Consider the following 23,251-nt stretch of genomic DNA (forward strand, 5'->3'; position numbering starts at 1 on the left):
TACAGGTACACGGTTTATATGAGGAAGAGAACGTGTAAGTAGCGTAACTGGCGCGAACAATCTGTCTCATGCGGCACATCAGAAACGGAGCGAAGTGTGGTGCGACTGCCTCGCTAATACGGAGATCGCGAGAGGCAGCGCGTGGGTTACGCGTAGGTGCAATTCACAGCAGCCTCCGCATGCAGACTCCGCTCATGTTGTACTTTGTTTCCATACAGATCACGCGCGCTACTCGGGCGCCATATCGTAGTCATCGTTGCCGCACAGCCCGTTTTGCGCTGCACTACGCTTTTCTTGCGCTTTCGTTCCACCAACGACGAGAGCGGCCCTTCGTCGCAGAGAAATTGTGCCACCAGTGTCAGCGGCGACAACACCCAAGGGAGCGTCGCTCTGAGCCTTACTCGTAGCCGCTCGCCATCGCTTCTCGCAGGAGTAGTGATTCCCGTCACACACGCTGGTACCGTGAACTGATCTCAGCAGCTGACGCCGCGGACGAAGGTAGCCCTCCTCACCTCACGCCAACCTCCCCTGGAAGCTCAGATGAGACCGCCCACGCGGCTGCAGCTTTTGAACCAATTGATTAGAGCATCGCACGCGTAATGTCGTTCCCCACCTGCGGTAAGTTTTTTCATCCACTTGCCATTAATTTATCATTTCTCTAATTCCATCAATAAGTACAAGTAATTTCCCCTATGTTTTCCTTGGCGTCTTGTTTGTTGGCTTCTCATGATATGAATAATAAAAATCGGGCCCCTCGGTTAACCCCCTTTCTTCTCGTTCTAGCCACCATACTACGAGTAAGGATCGATGTGACGCTTTTTTAGGTGTTGTCGCCGCTGACACCGGTGGCACGACTTCCCCGCGACGAAGAGCCGCTCTCGTCGTTGGTGGAACGAAAGCGTGAGAAGAAAAGCGTAGCGCCGCGCAAGACGGGTTGTACGGCGACGATGGCTACGATACGGCGCCAAAGGCGCGTCGTCTCTATGGAAACAAAGGGCTGCATGAGCGGAGGTCTATCTGCGGCGGTTGCTGTGAATCGCACCAACGCTTGACCCACGCGCTGTCTATCGCTATCTCCCGATTAGCGAGGCAGACGTACAATTCGCTCCGTCTAGAACGTGCCGCACGAGACAGATTGTCCGCGCCAGCCAAGATATCGCGGAATGAAAGCATGCATAGCGCTGCGCTCAGAGAGAGAGAGAGAGAGGAAAGGCAGGGAGGTTAACCAGAGGCGAGTTGCCGGTTTGCTACCCTGCACTGGTGTGGGGGATATTTCGCATTAGGGAGTATCGTAATCGTCAGTGAATTTTTTGTGTGTCACTCCTACTTCTTGGAAGAATCATAATCACAACCCCTCAATATCACAACTATAATCCTTCCTTTTGAAAACTTCCCTCACCCAGCTTTTGCCGAAACGTTAGCTCTAGGCGCTAGGTGTAAGAAACGGCACATATAAATCGGTTTGTGCGAACTCTGATATATTCACATAATCGAGAATCATTCTATATATATATGGCACAGTTATGCGCAGAAGGCAGCATTTCATGGTACCCCCGGGCTCGCTTCTGAATGGTCAGCGACGTGTGTGACGTAGCAAGGCAGTCAGATAACTTGTAATGTTTGACTGGTCGACCACTAGGCACTGTCTGTCCACCTTAGTTCATTGTTTGGCTCATCTAACTCGCATGTGGGCATTTTCTGTTGCAGCTCCGGAGCGGTGCCATATTGGTGAATCTACCCAGCCTGCTGCGGAAGCGGAGGTTCGCCATGAATGGCCCATAGCTCGAAGTGGGCCACGCTCATCACATTCCAAGCATCATTAGCACAGGTGCCGGCGGCTACTGAGTTCGTTGGCGTGAACACAGTCGGCACATTCAGCCCAACTAATGTAACTGCAGCTCCCCCCTCCCTCCCCCTCGAGCGAGCCTAAATTGAAGAAAACACATTTCGCATCTGCTGTGCTTGTTAACTGTGCATCGCACCTGAATGCGTCAGGATTTGGTGCTTTGCCAGTTTGTGTATTCTCTCCTGTTAGTTTTTTATTGTTTCATTTTTTTTCTTGGGAGGGATTAACTATCTAGGTTTTAGTAAAATCAGAAAAACAAGATCTATAGAAGCCGCTGACGTGTGCCCACGCTTGGTTACAGAGAAAAACGGACGGCAAGCATTTAAGGCGGATCACTTCACTTATAGGATCGAAACGAAATTGGCCAATGGCCGACAATTGGCAAGGCGTTGGGAGAGTTGGCTGCCGATTTTACACCGATGTGTCGGCAATAGGCGGGCCAAATTTGATGGCCAACTATACGCTGAAATGCGTTAAATTATAAACCTACGCTACGAGCTCCGAAGCTGAATATAGCACACGATACTTTGTGCAATTATCTTGAACAGACGTTAAGAACTGCGAATCACCACACCACAGGGGAACTGTGGGCGGTTGCTAATATATATATATATATATATATATATATATATATATATATATATATATATATATATGACGAAGCAGTCATATGATGGCGTCAGTCGACCACCAGTTTATTGCCAATCCGCGCCCATGGTCATCTTCCTCGTTCACCACACACCCGTGAACCGTCACACCCTTTCCCACTACCCCCGAGAGAGGGACAACGTGTTGGGACAGTAGTAACGGTGAAGTTTGCTAACGTGCACAATGATGTCGGCAGTTCTGCATAATGCTGTCACCCATCGATCAATCACAAAGTTCACGGGATGCACCCTGCGCATGACCGAACTAGTTTTCCTTTGTTTGGGTACCATGCGTTTCGTAGAGCACCAGCTCGCCAACTTGAAGATCTTTTGGAAAGAAGTTATTGTCGTAAATGGCCTTATTCTTCTCACGGTAGGCGATCGTGTTTCGGACTGCAATCTTCCTTGCTTTTTCCAGGCTTTCCAGAGTTGTATTTAACAACGGTGTGTAAGAAGGTATCCGATACGTTAGATATGATGGTGAATATCTGGTCACCTCGCGTGAGGTTGTGCTGTGCTCCTGAACATCCGAAAGATGTTTTACCCAAAACTTCTACGGCTGTACCCACGTAAGCAAGAAAAAAGGGGCTTGTGTTTGAGTTTCCGCGTAACAAAATTATGTTTTCTCGTATATTCAAATTATTTTCTCGTATTATTTTCACGATGCTATATCGTGTCTGTAGGTTGTCTGTAAGTCGGACTTTACGAATTTTCTGACGCATTTTACTTTGAGAAATTCAATTAATTCAGTAACACCTATGTGCCACGCGGAGGGCCCGAGTAATCTTCCTCTTTCACCATCTACCCGTGAACACACACACACACACGCTCGAACGCACGCACGAACGCACACGCACGAGCGCACACGCACACATACACACACTTTTAAAAATTGCATGCGCACGTAGAAAACTAAGAACAAATATTTAATGTCGACGTTCCGGCCGGGGTCCGGCATCAAAAACGGATCCCGAAACGTCGAAATTAAATGTTTGTTCTTGTTTTTCTACGTGCGCCTGCAATTTTTTTCAAATTATTAAGCACCGGATCCGAAGAACTACTTCATATGTAGGGTGTCCCAGCTAAATGTAACCAATGTTTTAAAAACGACATTGTGTGCTAGGGTGCTGAAACCAACTGAGTGGTGTTGAGAATCGCGCGTCCTAGTCTGCGGTATTTCTTTCGTTTTTCAAAGTCCATTGATTAGTATAAACTAATTGCTTAGCTTTTTAAATATTGGCTTCACCAAAAAAGTGTCAGTAGGAAAGTTGTAGGTCACATTTAAAAAATGGCCATCTGAAATGTTTGCCACTAAGTAGCGTTGAATGTGCCTCTTGTACTTGCCTTTAAAGAGAGCCCGCGAAATACAAGAAAACAAGCGCGTGATAATGATGTATATATAAATAGCACCACTATTTCAGCGCTCCCAGACGACCGATCAAGAAACAAAATCCGCTTGTCTCAGCAGCACTGTCCGGGATGGCCTTGGCGTTTCCGGTGGCCGCTAGCCGCAAGAAACGCACCAGCGACACTCGCTAGTAAGTTAATTCTGGGATTTTACGAGCCAAAACCGCCAACTGATTATGAGGCACGCCGTAGTGGGGGACTTCGGGTTAATTTTGACCACCTGGGGTTCTTTAACTAATGCGCCCCCAATGCACGGGGCACGAGCGTTTTCGCATTTCGTCCCCGTCGAAATGCGGCCGTCGCGGCCGGGATTCGATCACGCGACCTCGTGCTTAGCAGCGCAACGTCATAGCCTCTAAGCAACCGCGTCGGGTTTCTTGCTAGTAAGATGTGATCGCGAACGAATAGAGGAGCGTGACTGATGTATTTTCCTTCACGACTAAACAGTTCTGCGCTCAACATTTACTCAAGCCCAAGCTTTCTTTCTTTTTGCTGCCTCGTGTGTTCGGGCTTCCTTCCGCAACAAGGGCTAATGATATGTTTATGCCACGTCACGTCGAAGCGCGACACACACTCATCAGCGCCGCTCGCTCTGGGCACCCGTTTCCTGATCGGTCGTCTGGAGCCGCTGAAATAGTGTCGCTATTAAGGCGGAAGCCTTTAATGGTTCATTGTCAAGGTCATCTGCCGTTAGCAGAAACCGTCACAGCTTTCTGGCCTCCTGATTGGTCTCCTCTGTGTCGTGACGTCACTGTCGCTAGGCGCAGGTGCGCGCCTCCTGGTTGGCTCGCGTGCATGACGTCACTGTCGTCAAATGCGGGTGTCGGGGTGGCTCGGCGCCGCGCGGGATGACTCATCACATCGGCACACGTGGCGGCCGTGTGTTCCACGGTGCGCCGACGTCACTGTCGTCAGGCGCTTGAGGTGGCCTCCCGATTGGGCGCTATGTGGCTTGACGTCACCGTCGCGAGGCGCGCGTGGCGACCGTCTCCTTGGGTGTGGTGTGGCGGCGGCGGTGGCGGCAGTTTACTTTGCGGTATCGTGTGGGAAGGATGCCTCGTCTCGCCAAGCCAGTGTCTCCCAACACGCGACGTGCGGCAGCCGCTGAACGCAAGCGGCGCTCAAGAGAGGCTGAGCGTATACGTCGCATGCATCAGGGCGGCGAGGCGCGTCCGACACCACAGAGTCCAGGGACGCGACGGGCTAACGCAAGAGAGGCAATGCGTTTGAAGCGACTCGCTGCATCTCCGGGTACCAAAGCAAATGAAGCTCGGAAGCGCCGTGACCGCCATCTTGCCGAGCAAGTACAAGTCAATCGAGCGAAGTGCATGATGAGGATGGCCCACTACACACCGACACCGCCATGGAAGACGCGTCCCCTCCTGATCCACAAACGGCGCTGAAACAATCCCAGGTGGCCACAAACTACTTTAACAGACACTTCGTCCAAAACGAGGTTGCAGGCAACAAATCGCCATTGGCAAACAGGCTTCCGCCGTTTCTCTCTCTCTCTCATTATATATATATATATATATATATATATATATATATATATATATATATATATAAACAATTTGACACCAGGACCAGGTACATAAACATGCACGGCGGTAGAAAGAGAGCGAAGTGGTTAGAAATAGAACAGCAGTTCAAGGACGAAGAAGTAGGTGTATACGCGCTATGCGAAACACATCTCAGGGATCTAGAAGACCCACCGTTTATTGAGGGCTACGTCTGGCAAGGGAGCAACAGAACAAAAACGGAGAGGAATGGAGGAAGGATAGGTATGCTATTACATCAAGGAACAAATTGGCAAAGAATAAAGTCAACTTGCAACGAACATGTCTGGGTGTCAGCTACAATTGCCGGTAAAAAGACATGACAGGAGTAGTTTATTTAGGGACAGGGGACAAATGCAGGCAAGAGAACAATGATCTTGTGAAGTGTCTCAATGACGATATAAAGCAGTTTGGAGAAGGTGCCGATATTATTCTGCTGGGTGACATGAATGGCCACATCGAGGATCTGGATATATACACAGATTGTAACGGGAAGTTGATGCTAGACTTCTGTGAGCGACACAACCTAGTTATAGTAAATAGAGAAACTAGGTGAGGAACAAATCCCGTGGGAATCCCGTAACAGGCAAACGACCATTGACTACTGCTTGATGTCGCACGGGATGTATAGCAAGCTCGCAATAATGGAAATAGACGAAGAGGGGAAGTACAGCCTCGGAAGCGATCATAAGCGTATTAGTATACAGCTAGGAGCCCTGCTCAAAATAGAAATGCAGGGAAGTCAAAAAGAGTACGCAAAATTAAATGGCGAACAAATAGCGCAACTAGCGGCCGGCATAGAGGAAGCAATAGAGAAACATTCCATGAAAAAGTGGGATTATAATCATTTAGAACTACTCATTAGTACAAAAATAAAAGAAGTAAAAGGAGTAAACCGCAGGAGAGGAAAGAGGAAGCCACGAAGTTGGTGGAATAAGGAAATTATGGAGGTCATCGAACAACGACGGTTGGCTTCACGGAACACAGAGAAGCAAAGAGGGCGCAGTTATCTGAAGAAGAAATAGGCCAAAAATGGGAATCTTATCGACAAAAGAAACAACAAGTGCAGGTCCTCGTCCAGGCTAAAATAAAGCAGTCATCTGATCGCTGGCTGGCTGTAGTTCGCGATGCAACTAAAGGGTGGTCAAGAAAATTCTGGAACCACATAAGCTGGCTGGGTAAAACGAATCACAGAAAGCAGGAACAGATTCACGAGGCCGAGGGAAAATGTTTAGAGGGAGATGACGCTGTGAACTACATTGGTTCAGTTATAGCTGAGTCATTTAGGAAAGACGATAGGGTAATCGCCCCAAATGAGGGAGCAACACAGGATAGCACAATAGAATACAGCTTAGAACTGACCAATCTTAACTGGAAAAAGGCGGAAGCAAATGTTCCGAAATGCACGTCCGCAGGGATAAACGAAATTCCAATCAAGTTAATTACTGAACTTGGCCCAAGAAGCAAGGAAACGCTGATAAAAGCATTGGAGGCAATCATAACAAATAAGCAAATTCCGCACAGCTGGAAACAGATAAAATGAATTTGATTTATAAAGGGAAAGGCGATAAAACGAACATAAAATCCTTCAGATCAATTACGATAACATCAGTTATATACAGGCTGGCGATGCAGGCGGTGAAATTAAATATGCAGTCATGGGTAGAAAGCAATAGAATACTCGGAGAACTTCAGAACGGGTTCAGAAGTGGTAGACGCTTAGATGATAGCCTGTTCGTGCTTAACCAGTGCATAGAAATAGCTAAGGCGGAAAATAGACCTCTGTATTTAGCCTCCCTGGACATAAGCGGTGCATTCGACAAAGTGAACAGGGAACTCATGTGGAACATATTAAAAAATGAAGGTATCGGTCATGAGGTAATTGATTTCTCACAGGGAATATATCGAGAAAATAATTTTGAAATAACATGGGAAGGAATTAAGAGTACGACAACTGTCGAGGTACACAAAGGACTAAGGCAAGGTTGTCCTCTATCATCGCTGCTGTTCATGCTTTATATGATATGTATGGAAAGAAGGCTACAAGGAAGCAATCTAGGGTCTAATCTGTCGTACAGATTAGGATTACGAGAAAGCGTTTGATTCAGTCGAAACCTCAGCAGTCATGCAGGCATTACGGAATCACGGTGTAGACGAGCCGTATGTAAAAATACTGAAAGATATCTATAGCGGCTCCACAGACACCGTAATCCTCCGTAAAGAAAGCAACAAAATCCCAATAAAGAAAGGCGTCAGGCTGGGAGATACGATCTCTCCAATGCTATTCACAGCGTGTTTGCAGGAGGTACTCAGAGACATGGATTGGCAAGAATTGGGGATAAGAGTTAATGGAGAATACCTTAGTAACTTGCGATTTGCTGATGATGTTGCATTGCCTTCCTTAGTAACTCAAGGGGGCCAATTGCAATACATGCTCACTGACCTGGAGAAGCAAAGCAGAAGGGTCGGTCTAAAAATTAACCTGCAGAAAACTAAAGTAATCTTTAACAGTCTCGGAAGAGAACAGCAGTTTACGATAGTTAGCGAGGCACTGGAAGTGGTAAGGGAATACATCTACTTAGGGCAGGTAGTGACCGCGGATCCGGATCATGAGACTGAAATAATCAGAAGAATAAGAATGGGCTGGGGTGCGTTTGGCAGGCATTCTCAGATATGAACAGCAGGTTGCCATTATCCCTCAAGAGAAAAGTGTATAACAGCTGTCTTTACCAGTACTCACGTACGGGGCAGAAACCTGGAGGCTTACGAAAAGGGTTCTACTTAAATTGAGGACGACGCAACGAGCTATGGAAAGAAGAATGATGGGTGTAACGTTAAGGGACAAGAAAAGAACAGATTGGGTGAGGGAACAAACGCGAGTTAATGACATCTTAGTTAACATCAAGAAAAAGAAATGGGCATGGACAGGGCATGTAATGAGGAGGGAAGGTAACCGATGGCGATTAAGGGTTACGGATTGGATTCCAAGGGAAGGTAAGCGTAGCAGGGGGCGGCAGAAAGTTAGGTGGGCGGATAAGATTAAGAAGTTTGCAGGGACAGTATGGCCACAATTAGCGCATGACCGGGGTAGTTGGAGAAGTATGGGAGAGGCCTTTGCCCTGCAGTGGCCGTAAACAGGTTGTTGTTGTTGTTGTTGTTGTTGATGATGATGATGATGATGATGACAGATTAGGCGGAAAAGTTGTTGAGCAACGACTATCGGGTTTAATGTATGCGGGCGATATTGTACTGTTAGCAGATACCCAGGAAGTTTTGCAAACTCTGGTTAATTATTGTGGAGACGAAGGAAACAGTCTAGGCTTCAGATTTAGCGCAGCTAAGTACGGTGGGATGTTTTTTAACGATACAACTGATCAGAAGCTTACAATACGCGGCCATGAAATACCCCGAGTGGCCGAATACAAATATCTTGGGGTATGGATAAACAAAGGGCAGATGTACACGGAAAAGCGCGAACAGTATCTCATAGCAAAAGGGTGAAGAGATGCCGGGATAATGAAACCTAGGAGATTGTGGGGGTACAACAGGTATGAGGTACTGAGAGGTATTTGGAAAGGAATAATGTAGCCGGGGCTTACTTTCGGGAATGCGGTCCTGTGCTTAAGGACAGAAGTTCAGTCGAGACTAGAAGTAAATCAGAGAGCTGTGGGAAGGTTAGCACTAGGTGCCCACGGGAAAACCACAAACGAAGCAGTACAGGGAGATATGGGCTGGGCATCGTTCGAAGCACGGGAAGCTCAGAGTAAAATCCTATACGAAAAACATCTGAGGAAATTGGACGATAACAGGTGGGCAGCTAAGGTGTTTAAATACCTATACAGAAAGAGCGTTGACTCACAATGGCGGAAAAGAACTAGGAAGCTAACCAGTAAGTATGCCAGACACGAGGACGAAGAAAGACAGAGCATTAAACGACAGGTTAAAAACGCGGAAGGTAGAAATTGGATAAATTCAATGGAAAAGAAGCATAGTGTGGAACTATATCGATACTGGAAACAGCAGATCAGGAAGGAAGCGTTTTATGATAACTCAAGATGCAGTGCCCTACTCTTTGAAGCTAGATCAGGATGTCTTAGAACGCGGAGCTATAAAAAGAAATTTAACGAAGAAGAAGACACAGGTACTGTGTGTGGTAAATCTGTAGAAACAATAGAACACCTCATACTAAAATGTGATGGTATCCAACCCGATGTCGGTGCGGGCACAGTCACGCTTCCTGAGGCCCTGGTGTTTTAGAGATAACAATAGTCATGTAAATAAATATGCGGTGGAAATTAGCAAAAAGCGATGGGAAGATTGGTGGCTCAAAAGCAGAGAGGTTACATACGGTTAAAAGTGTAGGTAGAAGTATTTAAAGAAAATGGCGAATTTTAATAACTTACAACACAGTTAAACAAAAATAAAAAGCTGAGCATGGTGGCAACTGCCATCACCCCGTTTCAAAGGGGACGCTCCTACCTTCCATCCATATTAAGTCGCTATTTGTGGTGATGTTTGCGGCGGACCATGGCAGACGGACGTGTTTTTAACGCGTAGCGTTAAAGGGGAACTCCGGCGATTTTTCGATGTCCACAGATTCTAACGAAATTTTGAATACAGTCCTTTAGTTTTCTGGAAAATCAATTTTAAAGATTGGCTGCGTTCCCGACTCATGACTTTCTACTGGTCACCCTGTGTTTGTGACGTTAGAGACTACACCGCCACTACCGCTAACATCGTCGCTTAAATTACCGCTGTCTAGTTTGGGAACTATGTAAAAGCTCCCTGTGTCGTCAAGAGACATCATCAGCGGTAGCGCCAAGTGTACTGCATGTTTAGCACGCGTTCTACGTGTTTACATTATGGTAGTGCAGGATCTGACGTCATCGACTCATCGTGCCGTCACACGAACGAGCTACCCGTTTTGGTACCTCGCTTATTGGCTATTTAAAATCATTTATGAATTTCTAAGCAAATTGAATCACCCTACTGACGACAGTACTGTCGATGCCATTTGAAAATGACAATATCCTAATATGGTTAAACAAACACCGGGGGTTGCCCTTCATTTAAGGAGCCCGTATCGCAAGAAATCCGGCGGCGGCGGCGTCGCACATCAACATCAGCACAATGATTTTCGAATCACACATACCCAGGCCGTTCATGTGACGCAAGGAATTTACTGAACTAATTAAATTTCTCAAGCTAAATCACGTTGAAAAACCGTAAACTACAATTTACACACAACCTGCAGGTATGATAGCTCTCGGATTGGAATTTGAATATACGAGAAAACATAATTCTGTTACGCGAAAACTCAAACAAGCCCCTTTTCCAGCGTTTCCACAATGCATAGACCGGAGACAGCGTCCGCCATTTGCGCACGCCGGCGCGTAAATATCTCAGAGTCGACGGAGCAGCGCGCCCGCTTCCTTTAAAGACTTCCAGATGGCGCTCGCCTCCGCCATATCATAAGTAGAAAGCAGATCGTTATATGTGGGCTTTTTAGACATTACAGGTCGAGCCTATGACAACGTAGACCGCAACATTTTGTGAAATACTCTGGAAGGCGAAGGTTTAAGTGACGATTGTCTACAGCTTTTGAGAGAGATTTACCTAAAATATATCGTTTGCGTTGAAAGGGAAGGGATGAGGAGCGAGGAGAAAATTGATATCAACAAGGCACTGAGGCAGGGGTGCCCTTTATCCCCATTGCTGTTTATTGTGTACATGGTGAATATGGAGAGGGCGCTAGAAGGAAGCAATATCGGGTTTAATCTCTCATACAAACAGGCGGGCACAGTAGTAGAGCAGCAGCTTCCAGGTTTACATAATGCGGACGACATTGTGTTGCTAGCTAACAAGCAAAGTGATTTGCAACGTCTGGCTAATATCTGTGGACAGGAAGGCAACAATTTAGGTTTGAAATTTACTGTTAGAAAATCAGGTGTTATGGTATTGAATCGAAACAGTGAGCAGACAGTGTCAATACAGGGCCAGGAAATACCTCGGGAAAGAGAATATAAATACCTTGGTATATGGATCAACGAAGGCAATATATATATATATATATATATATATATATATATATATATATATATATATATATATATATATATATATATATATATATATATATATATATATATATATGGAAACACAGGAAAAAACAATAACAGTGAAAGGAAAGAAATGCAGCCATAATGAAGCACAGAGCGCTCTGGGGCTAAAATAGATACGAGGTGCTCCGAGGTATGTGGAAAGGTGTGATTAATGGTTCCAGGACTTACTTTTGGAAATGCGGTTGTTTGCTTTAAATCAGGGGTACAATCAGGACTCGACGTGAACCAAAGGTCAGTGGGACGCCTCGAATTGGGCGCTCGCGGAAGACTACAAATGAAGCTGTGCAGGGTGATATGGGCTGGACTAGTTTTGAAGTGAGGGAAGCTAGCAGTAATATTGAGTATGAAGAACGACTGAGGAATATGGAAGAAAGTAAATGGGCTGGGAGAGTGTTGAGGTATCTGTACAGGAAAAACATTGATTCACAGTAGACGAAATGAACTAGGAAGCTTACCAGCAAGTACGCGGCCTGTAGGGTGGGCAACACAGCAACAAAGAATGTCAAGCGGAAAGCCAGAGATACTGACATAATCTCATGGGTAGCGGCAATGGAAAAGAAACCTACCATGAGTAACTACTTAAGAGGAAAAAACGAAATCAGGAAAGAAACAATTTATGATAATTCAAATGGAAGCTCATTACTTTTCGAAGCGCGATTGGGATGCCTTAGAACACGCACCTATAAAGCGAGATATAAGAAGGAAGAAGAAGCATGTGCTTGCTGCCGTAAAGCTAGGGAAGCTATGTAGCATGTTTTATTAGAATGTGAAGACGTCTGCCCAGCGGTTGATTTAGGCACTACTGGCCTCCTTGAAGCCCTTGGGTTCAGCGAGAGCAGTGGAAAAGTAAACATGTGCGCAATAGGGATAAGTTAGAAGCGGTTGGAGGATTGGTGGAAGAAAAGTAGGGAAACGACAAAAAACGGAGACGTACAAAAGCAAAGTTCGCAAAAGGGAATAAGAAAATTTGGTGGTGGGAGTTCATAGTTCTTTTTTTTTCTTGTTTTGCCTAGGTAGCACATTAAGCAGTATAATAGCAAGAGCTTGGTGGCGCAACCCACCACTCCGTTCCAAAGGGGACGCTCATAACATCCATCCATGCCACCGCGGCCCTTGCAAGAGGCAGCGTTTCGACCAGAAAGCTCGCCTTCGTGCATAGCGTTCGCCGCGAGCGTTTCCCGGTAAATATTGCGGTTACATACGCTGCAGTTGCCGGAAAGCGTGAGAAGCAGTCAGGGATCGTTGAATGCTATCGCATTCGACTCCTAAAGGCGAAGCTTAAGCGTTCTCCAAATTTTTGCAGGGCTCCGTGGCTGCGAAAAAAAAAGTTTTTTTGTGCATGCTTTGAGCTTGCTTCTATTTCTGATTTGCTGATTTATTTTAGCCTTTAAATAATAATTGGCTAGCTTTCTTTTTTCTCTTTCTTTTTTTTCATGTGCGCGGGTGTTTCGTGTATACTTGGTTTTGCGGGATAGTCGGAGCGTCCTTTCGCGCCACGTGCTTCAGCACGCGCAACCGTGTGGGACGTTAAATCTTTATAGCCTTTAAATAGTAGTTAGGAAGTGGCAAGAATAATAGCTATTACTGACTTTAATGTGCTTGCATTGGTATCGGGAATATTGCTTAGATAGGACTGTGAGAGCGCGACCGCGTGGTTGTATGCACGTGCGCGAGGCATACCTTAAGTCTGTGCAGCATTTGTTGCGTCTAAAACATTGGTGATAATTACTTTGCGGAATTTTAAGGATTTACATACTGTGCGTATCGGCTTTTGCTAGAAGGCACGTGCTCTGAAAGTTTCGGTGTTTGCATTAGAAAATGCTTTGTTCAACACATGACAAGACGGCAAAGCGTATGCAGTGTGCGGGGGGTCCTTCAAGGTAGGCGACGTGAAGGATGACAATGGATAAGAAATCGAATCAATCGGCAGACACTGTGATGTCGATGCTAGGCTAAAGAAAATGGAGGATTTCCAGCATGAGCTTCTGAAACAGGTCGAAGAGCTCAAAAATGATCTAAGGATGGAGCGTGATGCACGGAAGGCGGTGGAAAAAAAAGACTTCAAGCAGCCGACGAAAAGCTGAACAAGGCCGCCATCGTGAACGAGAATGGTCGTCACAATGAAACGCAGTCTCCCGACGTGATAGAGCAGGGAGTATCAGCAAAGCACGTGGAATGCGTGCAACGTCGGGAGGGTGCAGCTGGAAAGAGCTGCGCCTACTTTGAGGCCGCAACAAAGAAAAAGCAGGAACGCAGCGGTCAATGCCCCTGGTCAAGTCCGAATCACACGGAAAATGATAACAAAGGGAAGCAGGGAGAGGCCTCGGCAGTAGGAGAGAGTGAAAGGGTGATTATCGCCGGTGACTCAAACCTGACTAGGTGCTCAGAAGCAATTGTGGAGAGAGTGAAAGGCGATAAGAGTGGCGCTAGGGCCATTTCCAGGGTGGACACTGGGTTCTGTCATGGAGCGAGCAGAAGCAAAGCTCGCGGAAAATGCCCACGGACGCAATCTTGTCGTAGTAGCAGGTGGGCTAAATAACGTCCTAAAAAAAGGGGCGGGACTAGCCCAGCGCTTGGCGGAGGGGGTGGACGACTTGCGCGAGCTGTCCCCTCGGGTGCAGATCGTGGTGTGCACGGTGCTGGAGGCGCCTGTACGTTACAGTAATGTACAAAAAGCCATAGTGGCTGCTAATAAGGATATGATCAATGAACCAAGAGAAAGGTCTCGAGGTTGTAGAAGTAAACAGGGAAGTGAGGTGTGGTGGTTTTAAACGAGGCGGGATCCACTTCAATTACAAGCTTGGTTAAAACACGTTAAAACAAGCTTGGACGAGAAGTGGGCTGGCGACTTGCTGGTCGTGTGGTTGCTTTATTTAGGGGGCCCACGGGCGCTCAGGAGGCCAGTGTAAGTAGTAATGAAAAAGGTCCCCTAGGGGAACCTCAGAACAGCATTGCCGTCAATAAGGGAAAAAAGAGGAAAACAAGAAAGAGACCTCACCATGCAATGAGCTACATAAACATGCAGGGCGGCAGAAGAAAGGAAAAGTGGGCAGAGACTGAGGAGCAGCTGGGTCAGCCTGTAGATAAATGAATGTGAAGAAGGGAAATAGAGGGGCTAAATTTTTGTTAATCACGATCATATAAAGCCAACAGACAATGAAGCCAAGGAAGGCATAGTGGTGATTAACTGTGGCAGAAACTGAAATGTAGAAAATAATGAGGAAAAGGGAAAATAAAAGTGGACGAAAAGATAGCTTGTCGCTGGTGGGATCCGAACCTTCAAGCTCTGCAGTACATGTGCGTTGCACCACCAATTGTGCTACAGCGAAGGCAATATACGTATATATGCCATCACCATAGAGTGGGAAAAGAATTTGTTGATGAATTTGTTTTGTCGGGCCACGCAAGTCGCAACGTTGTCGCAACAATATAGGCATACTGGCAGCCAGTCATTGTGAGGTTGATGTAAAATGCAAGCTCCGTCCAAACTACATCACGCAGTTTGGCCCAATCAATCCTTGGTTGGCCACCACACCTTTGGCCAAAGTTGTGCCAGAAGAGTTGAAGGCTGCCATGTGCTGTTCACTGTTGAGCAACCTCAGTGTGGACAAAGAAAAAAAACAGAAAGAAAACCGGACTTTTAAGCTTGTTGCTACCGTTTCGGACATAGTGTTTCATACAATTATTACAGGGAACTCTGGCGTTAGTGTCTACTGGAGTTGCAAGCAGGGTGGTTCAGCTAGCATGGGAAGGATGTGATGGTTTAGTAGACATGAGCAGGAAGATGTACTAACCATCATTCCCATGGTGGCTGAACGATCGCAGCGCTCGAGTTCCTTCTAGTAATTAGTGTAGGAAGCTCTTATGGTTTCAGGCACCTGCCAGCTTTACATGTGTTATTTCAGCTGTGCTGCCTGGCTAGCACGTGCAATGCTGGCCAGTACACAGTAGACTACACGTACTTGAATTTCCGCTGTGGAAGATGCGCTTGTACAAATGGCACCTTGCCCTACAGACGGCCCAAATTGCCAATCGACGTTTGCTTTCCGATGTTCATTTTAACGTGGTGAATAACTGCACACCACCACAGGGAAGAAACACTGTGCACATTAATGCTCCAGTTTCCAAGAATCCCTCTGGACAGGTAAGCAACCTCGTGAACAGACGCTGGAGGAGTGTTATTAATGAATCAAAAAGCAAGGTAAAGATGAAAACTAGCCAAGTGCATAGCTCTCGGAATGTGCGGACAAGCTGCAACCGAGGGCCCCTTTGCGTTACATTTATGTATTGCATGCGTTGATGTTAGCGACCTCCATGACGAGTTGAACTGTCATTGTGCTACCGTGACCGACCGTGTCTGCTTAGTGGCTTTGCGCTGCTAAGCACGAGGTCATGGGATCAAATCGGGGCAGCGAAGGCTGCATTCCAATTGGGGGTGAAATGCAAAAATGCCCGTGTATACCGTGCAATAGGTGCACATTAAAGAACCCTAGATAGTCAAAATTAATCCGGAGTCCAGCTTAATTAATATGGCGTGCCTCATAATCATATTGTGGTTTTGGCACGTAAAACCCCAGAAATAAACTTTTTCTTTTTTTGAGCTAATCTTTTTCTGTTGCCACTGTACTACATTTACAGGCTGCACACAGCTGCTGCTAAGTGGGAACTCTCCTTCCATTGCCAAGGCAACTAAAAGAAAAATGCGACACGTACAGTTTTGCTGTCTTGCCTTCCTTGTTTCACATCGCTATACAGCACCAAGCTTACTTCACCACCATGCTTGTGTCTGCGACAATTAATGCTCATTGAAAAACGTGAAATCAGCACGATTTTCTGCAGTGCCCAAGCATGTGAACTGTGAATGGTGTGGGCAGCCCTGTGCAAAAATATTGTGCAAAAATTAGAGGAATGCTAAAAAATGGAGCAAATCACAATGATTGTTATTTGCATGGTAAGACATGCATGGGGGAACGCTTGATAACCAAGTGTGTGGTACCACATTGCTTTTTCATCCATAGCACTATGAGAGCAAAGACAATCCAGCAGATTCATGGAGGTGCTAATCGTAGAATTGTGCCTTTTCATTTACAAAATTAAAATTTTTAAGAACACTGGTTTAATCATTCTAAAATTCTGTAACTTGGCTACCCTTGCAAAATTTTATTCTCTGTTTCCCAGTCTCCCATCCACAGGCTATATTTCTATGCCAAACCTTGTGCTCTGCAGGGGAAGAGTGAGTAGCAAGGGGCTTATCAGTGTTGCACACCCATAATGCAATGTACATTTCTTCTTTCCAGGACGATTCCACCCCCCTCCACACACACACACACACACACTTTTCAATAGCGCAACCACGCACAGTGTTTAGCAGGAACCATTGAAAAAGGGAACTGGCTTTTAGGTGCCAGATGACATCCCTTTCTTTCTTGTGTTAAATATGAACATGGTTTGGTGGACAAAAAATTTTGCAAGCTGTGAGAAACAAATTTCCAGGGCAGTGCAGATAATTCTGCGAACTGCCTATCGACAATCATTAGACAAATATATACATTTTACCTGAAATAAGGAAAGTCTGGTAAGGCTAGTTTGCCATTAATAGGACACGCTAAGCAGAACACTTATGCTGTGTTCAAGCCATTCAAGCCTGTGAATGAAGGAAAAGAACATGTCACGTCTCTCCTGTCTGTATGCACAGCTTGACCATGCAGATGTAGTCACTGCTGCACAAGTGACTATGCAAAAAAGCAACACCTTCTTTGACATGGATATTATACTACTGTTTGCAGCATGTACAAGAAAGGTCTGGTCTGCACAATCCCCAAGCTCATGGAGGTAGCACAGTTAGCACTCACGCGACTGGCAACACCATTTCTCACATATGCTAGTTATTGAAACGTTGATTATACGTATTATTAAGGCTGCTATCACAAGGCTATTCCTTACTCTAGCCACAGACAGCTACATGTTCTTTTTTCAGGTGCTTGGCGACACCGTGACACTTTGCCAGGGACGGTGCCAGCTGTCCTTGGTCATGCCTTTGAGCAATGCCTGCAACTTCCATGCTCTCCAGCCAATGATGTAGCTGTGCATCTTGACAGGGCTCTTACAGGCCTGCTACTGCCCACACCTCTTTTGCAACCCTGGCTAAATGCACTCCAATAAACACTTTCCTCAAACATGACAACAAGCATGTGTAAAATTCATTCAATGTTGACAAATTATATACAGTGCCTGAATGTTTGTATAGTGAGAGTTGCACTGCAGCAAGAAACTTTGTTAAACTGAAAATTTTGTTAAGTCAAGGTCTCTATGTTTCAACATTACAAATGGCTTCAGTGGTTTCTAGAACAGCACCACTGGATAGCTCAAATAGCATATTCTCAAGAAGCATTTATGAACATCACATGATAAAATCAAGCAATAATTATCACATTAAATGCAATAGCATGTGTGATAGAGATACCAGTGAGAGAAAAGAGCTATTGTAGAAATTACTGATAAGATTTTTTTTTTGTCAAGCAAAAGTTTTTTTCATAAGGGACATAAACCAAAAGCAAGCTTTAGAACAATGTAACACAGTGGACAACATGTGAAATCAAAAGCTGACCTACTCACATTACTAGTAAAGGTCAAGAATACTGGTACGCATAACCATACCAAGTGAGATTTTATGGCTAGCTTGCAAAGGCCTTTAGCTCTACAGCACAGAACTAAAGAGACAAAGGGAAATGAACAATCTTCTAGTAATAAATGTAGTGTAGCATAGCAAGCTGCTGAACCGAAATGACCACGTGAAGTAGACAATACAGAAAAAAGTTTTTGTCTTCCAAATGGATACACAATATTAGCACATAAATATTACTAAATTATGCATTTATTTCATAACATTAACAACATTGTTACCATGAACATGCACAAAAAAGACACTTCCAGTGCTCTTAGGCGATGTGTGCACTTGTTAATTAGCATTGAACAAGCTGGACCAAACAGGTTTGGTTTCGTGAATGATTTCTAGCAGTCATTATTTATCCATCACCCTCACAATAGTTTTGCACACAGTATACTATGTGTATCCACGTGAGTGTAAAGAAGAATCACTTTTTACTAGCACAAAAGGTAGGACCTACACAATGTCCATGTATGAATAAATGTCGACCACAGCATTCAAACATGTGTCTTACAATAATTTTACAGTCTGCAAACCAGAACAACAAATTTGTTTGGAAAAAAAAAATGCCAGGAATTCAGTCATTGACAGAAATTTTGCTGTTTTGGATCTACAAAACAACAGATCATACCTTTGTAAAACACAAATACATTATACCACATAGGCCCTCAGACTTTTATTCTTTTCCAGAAGAAATATGTCTTTAAAGAACTGTTTTATGAAATGTACAATATTTGAAGAAGGCAGGCCACGTATCACTGAACTCCTTTTAGTAAAGTGTCAGTCTGTTTTGTGCAAGAATGCAAACGTTTTATCAGGTATGTCTGAAACAACTTTACAATTTAATGCACAGAGTGATAAAAAAAGAATACCACAGAAGAGATATGGACAAGCTTATTTACCACAGAACCTTGAAGTGTCAATACTTCTAAAAATAATAATAATAAAGAAACTAAAATATTGTTCTACAGATAGACTGGTCTAGCATGTTTCACCAGCACAGTGCAACAACACAGGCATCTAGCAATAATTCTCATCTCATCTCTTCCATTCAAGGCATAGCACACGCATGAATCTTGTGCACATTTCCATGCATGCACGCAAATAAAACAACCTGTTCCGCACTAGGTCATAAACTGCTTCACTCTAGATGCCCTTAATCCTAAATGAACCAACATAGTTACACAGGCCATTTGTCAAGGGCAGTGTTACAGTATAATACAATGCCAAAGCACACTAAGTGTTTTTGTTTTCTTGCTGCTGCTCATGATGATTAGAACTAGGTGGCTGTGCTGCACCATCTGTACTGGCTGCCTGCTGCTCCTTGTTCTTGGCCTGCAGGACTTCCTCTTTGATGAGGAGCTCAATGATTTCTTTCATCTGAGCTGGGCTCACCTTGACATTTTCACGGCCGAGGGTGTCGATGACCTGCAATTGCGAAATATCTACTTAAGCATGTGCCTCAAGACCTAAAATCAAGGGAAACATGAGAATTAAGCTTGTGAAATGAAGCCTTGTTTGTGACTAAAGAGAATGTTCTACCTATTAAATGCGTAAGCATTTTATGTCTACCCATTGAGAATTCGGTCCATCCGTCATGCAAGACAAATGCAATGGCTCCTACCCCAACAAGCAATGGCTCATACCCACGTAAGGCAGAGGCTACAAGCGCTCAGCAAAGTGGAGCGAACAGTGCATACATTTATTGAAATCACCCATACAACACATAGAACAGTATAAGTTTCAATAAAGAACAAGCTCAAAACAAGCATCTGAACCATCAATAAACCACTGCATACCCCCCTCAGAAAATGTAGTGGTGGTTTTGCAACAGCTTCGCTGGACATCCAGGTTGATAAGGATGGATGAGGGTTGATAAGGGCTTATACTGGTCGGATCAGGTTTCATAACACTGATAATGCCACCGGGCTGCATGGAGATGAGCAACTGGCATAATGCTTACGCATACTTAGACAACTCTCAGAGAGGTTTCTGCATGAATTTTTAGAGGGTGCTACGACTTCACATCTGTGTGCTCATAATAAATAAACTGGTATATTAATCTCACATGAATGCAGCCCTGCACTCCGTTTGACATTATTAGAGAGATTTAGAATAGGGGCCCCAAACATTTTGGGGCCCCAAAGAAATAGTGTCGAAGCCACTGCACATGCGCGAGACGCAAACTGCGTTTGGGTTTGGCGCTGGGAACGCTATTTCATCGATTTAGCAGGAGCCCAGATAGCGGCTCCAAAAGCTTTGTGCCAGCAAACATGGTAGCACCCATCGAAGCGATGGCTCTAGCCTAGCACCAAGCTGGGTTCGATTCATGGTAACGCGTGAAGTTCGCAAGCTAGAAGTGACTGCGGTTATCACTTTCTCTCAACTAGCGTGTGTTATGAAGATTGATTTATTAGATGCCACTGATTCCGAATTCGATTGTGGATTTTATGGCTCGTAGGCCTAATACGGCTAAGCTTGGCTGGCGAAGGCACGTAAAGTTGGTTTGCTCAAAACTAAGCGCAACTAATTGTTTGCTGCTTACAGAATAACCTCTAAATTGTAATTAAACGTGAATACATGCAAGTCAAAATTACTATTCCTATCATAAAATGGTATATTTTATTTAATTATTTCTAATAGCATTTCTTTGACGCCGTAATGATGCCATCAGCGCAACACGCTATTCGAAAACGGAAGCCCTATTCTAAAACTCTTCACTCCTGCGTGCCCCAACGCTAACACCCGCAAAGCTCTTTGGGGCCCCAAACTATTGGGGCCCCTATTCTAGAACTCTCTATTATTTGTAGTCTTATGTGTTAAACCACATCAAGGCCAAATTTTACACATGATGCTGACATATACCATGTTCTTTTACCATTCACAATCAGGACAATAGTAAGACTATCTGAATAGGGTCAAGTAAGTTTTGTGCCCTCTGTCTCCCAGACCTGGTATCACACTTTGCAAGACAAATAGCAATGACAGTCTTTAAGTGGCAACACAGCAAACATGGTACTGCTCTTACGAGATGAACAACGATCTGTATCATCTGCACCACACAATGTATGTATGATATGGCAATTAACTCATGCAATCTGAGATCATAACGGCTAGATACAGTCCGACCATCATATGGTTTTGCCAGCCACACAGATGGTGGTACCCAAGTTCTACCATTACAAAATCCTGGGTATAGCTGCAGCAAAAGGTATTGAGAGTTCATTGTACTGAAATCATTGACCTGAAATGTGCTCTCCATGAAAAGAGAACCCACCTTTAACACATGGTCAATCTTCACAGCACCATCATGGTCAATGTCGAGTGTGTCCAAAAGGTCGGTGATCATCTCGAGACGTGTATCGTTAGACGACTTCTGGATGCGCCGCATAGCCAGCAGCAGGTCATTGATTTCAATCAGGTTGTGCCTGAATGCAAAATACAGACAATGCCATGATCAAAGTGAGCTCCTGCAGTCTTGAATGGTCCGCTAGACTAATCAAAAGTAAAGGACTGTCACAATGCAACCAGGTTATCAGTTGAGCCTGGAGTTCAAATAATGTGTATGCTTTCACTGACCAAGCAAAAAAACAAGTGTTATTACACGGTGACAACATTGTAATGATTTTTACACAATTTGATATTTCATCCCAAAAGACACTGGTATATCAATTTAATTAAGGCTTACTATAAATTCTGTTCATACCCTTTCTCACTCCTTCTAGTGTTGTCTACACAAATTGAACATTATTAAACTCAGGAACTAGCTCTGGATGCTGCTACTCTGTATCACAAGACTGTGTATGTCCTGTACTTTACATGCCTTATAACTTGTGAGCACTATCAGTCATAGGAGGAACAGATTTGGACACAGGGAACTACTCTTCACAGTGCAGGGAAGACAAACTGCACTTATGTTGGTCAAATGAGGGTGGCCCATAAAATTCAGATAAAATTTTAAACATGCTTTCTACCCAGTGCAGCTGGCATCTTGTCTCACCAATAGTATTAATAGCAGCCTTTTGACACCAACAGCACCGGGTACCCTATTTTGTAATACAGTAGACTTTCGTTAATTTAACTCTGGCCAATTTGATTCCGACTGAAGGTTCTGGCCGGTGCCCATACGTTTCTATGGGCGAAAACTTTCATTATTTCAATCCTGAAATTGGCCCTCACTGGATAATTAAAACTTGACTGGTCGGCACGAATGGATCTAGTCCGAATGGTGAACCCAATGGCTGCAACGTCAGTCTTGGAAACAATTGAGGGATAGTGAATATATTGAAGACACATTAAATCTCCTGCAAAAAATGCCTATCTCCAGTCTGCCATAGAAAGATGTTAAAATGAAAAGAGCAGCTCAAAATGAATGATTACCATATTTACTTGTTTCTAATTTGTGCATTTGTTTTCACAAAAAGTAGTCCAAAAGTTGCTTGTGTGGTGCAAGTGGGTCCAAAACCACAACTGTGGTCTTTGCTACAGCCTACCATCAGAGCTAGTACCATCATCATTGTCACCAAAAGATGGTGACAGAATAAGTTTTTGCATAGTATGGCAACGACGATGCACTTACAGTTTCTGATTACAAAAGCGCTTTCAAAAGATAAGTTATTTTACATGCTAAGATAGTAGCAACAAGTTGTGTCACAGATATTTGGTATTCCGGAGAACTGCATCGGTTGCAGGATGAAGCAGCTAAGTCGTAAGTCTAGCTGTGGGTCACCATATCCCATTTACAATGCTCAATACTGTCAGCTTTCATGTCAGGTGGGGGGAGGGAGGGGGGGAGCAGTGGCTTCAAGTGCAGATTTCACCATGCATATTCAGAGTGGATGGCAAACTGCCTTTCAATGCAGAAAAGCGACAGATCACCTGGAGATGAAATCTGTTTTGAATGTTTGCACCTAGCTGGATTCTCAAAGCCTAGGAAACAGTTTCCTTAAGTACAGTGGAAAGAATGTTAAAATGTCTGGAATCTCAACACCCTCGGTGACCCT

The 23,251-nt window shown here is 44.7% G+C and overlaps 2 protein-coding genes across 3 annotated transcripts in view; one reads left to right on the forward strand and one right to left on the reverse strand.

Moving 5' to 3' along the window:
* CCAP (Crustacean cardioactive peptide) overlaps window positions 1-17,768 on the forward strand; it is a 100,824-nt gene extending 83,056 nt beyond the window's left edge. The window contains exons 4-6 of one of the 2 annotated variants that reach the window (XR_008608679.2): window positions 1,708-1,828; window positions 3,915-4,031; window positions 17,559-17,768. Coding sequence is in view for 1 of the 2 variants with exons in the window: in XM_050193487.3 (XP_050049444.1) it covers window positions 1,708-1,782 (75 nt within the window). In the remaining variant the exon portion in view is untranslated. The remainder of the gene's footprint in view (window positions 1-1,707; window positions 1,829-3,914; window positions 4,032-17,558) is intronic. The other variant, XM_050193487.3, reaches the window with a different exon arrangement.
* A 669-nt stretch (window positions 17,769-18,437) lies between these two features.
* LOC126545557 (mitochondrial proton/calcium exchanger protein-like) overlaps window positions 18,438-23,251 on the reverse strand; it is a 44,546-nt gene continuing 39,732 nt past the window's right edge. Inside the window, exons 11-12 of the mRNA XM_050193474.3 lie at window positions 21,526-21,676; window positions 18,438-19,676 (exon numbers count right to left, since the gene is read on the reverse strand). Coding sequence (XP_050049431.1) covers window positions 19,485-19,676; window positions 21,526-21,676 — 343 coding nt within the window. The 3' untranslated portion in view covers window positions 18,438-19,484. The remainder of the gene's footprint in view (window positions 19,677-21,525; window positions 21,677-23,251) is intronic.

This window comes from Dermacentor andersoni, chromosome 1 (genome assembly GCF_023375885.2).
Source record: "Dermacentor andersoni chromosome 1, qqDerAnde1_hic_scaffold, whole genome shotgun sequence".
In the NCBI taxonomy this organism is placed as follows: Eukaryota; Metazoa; Arthropoda; class Arachnida; order Ixodida; family Ixodidae; genus Dermacentor; species Dermacentor andersoni.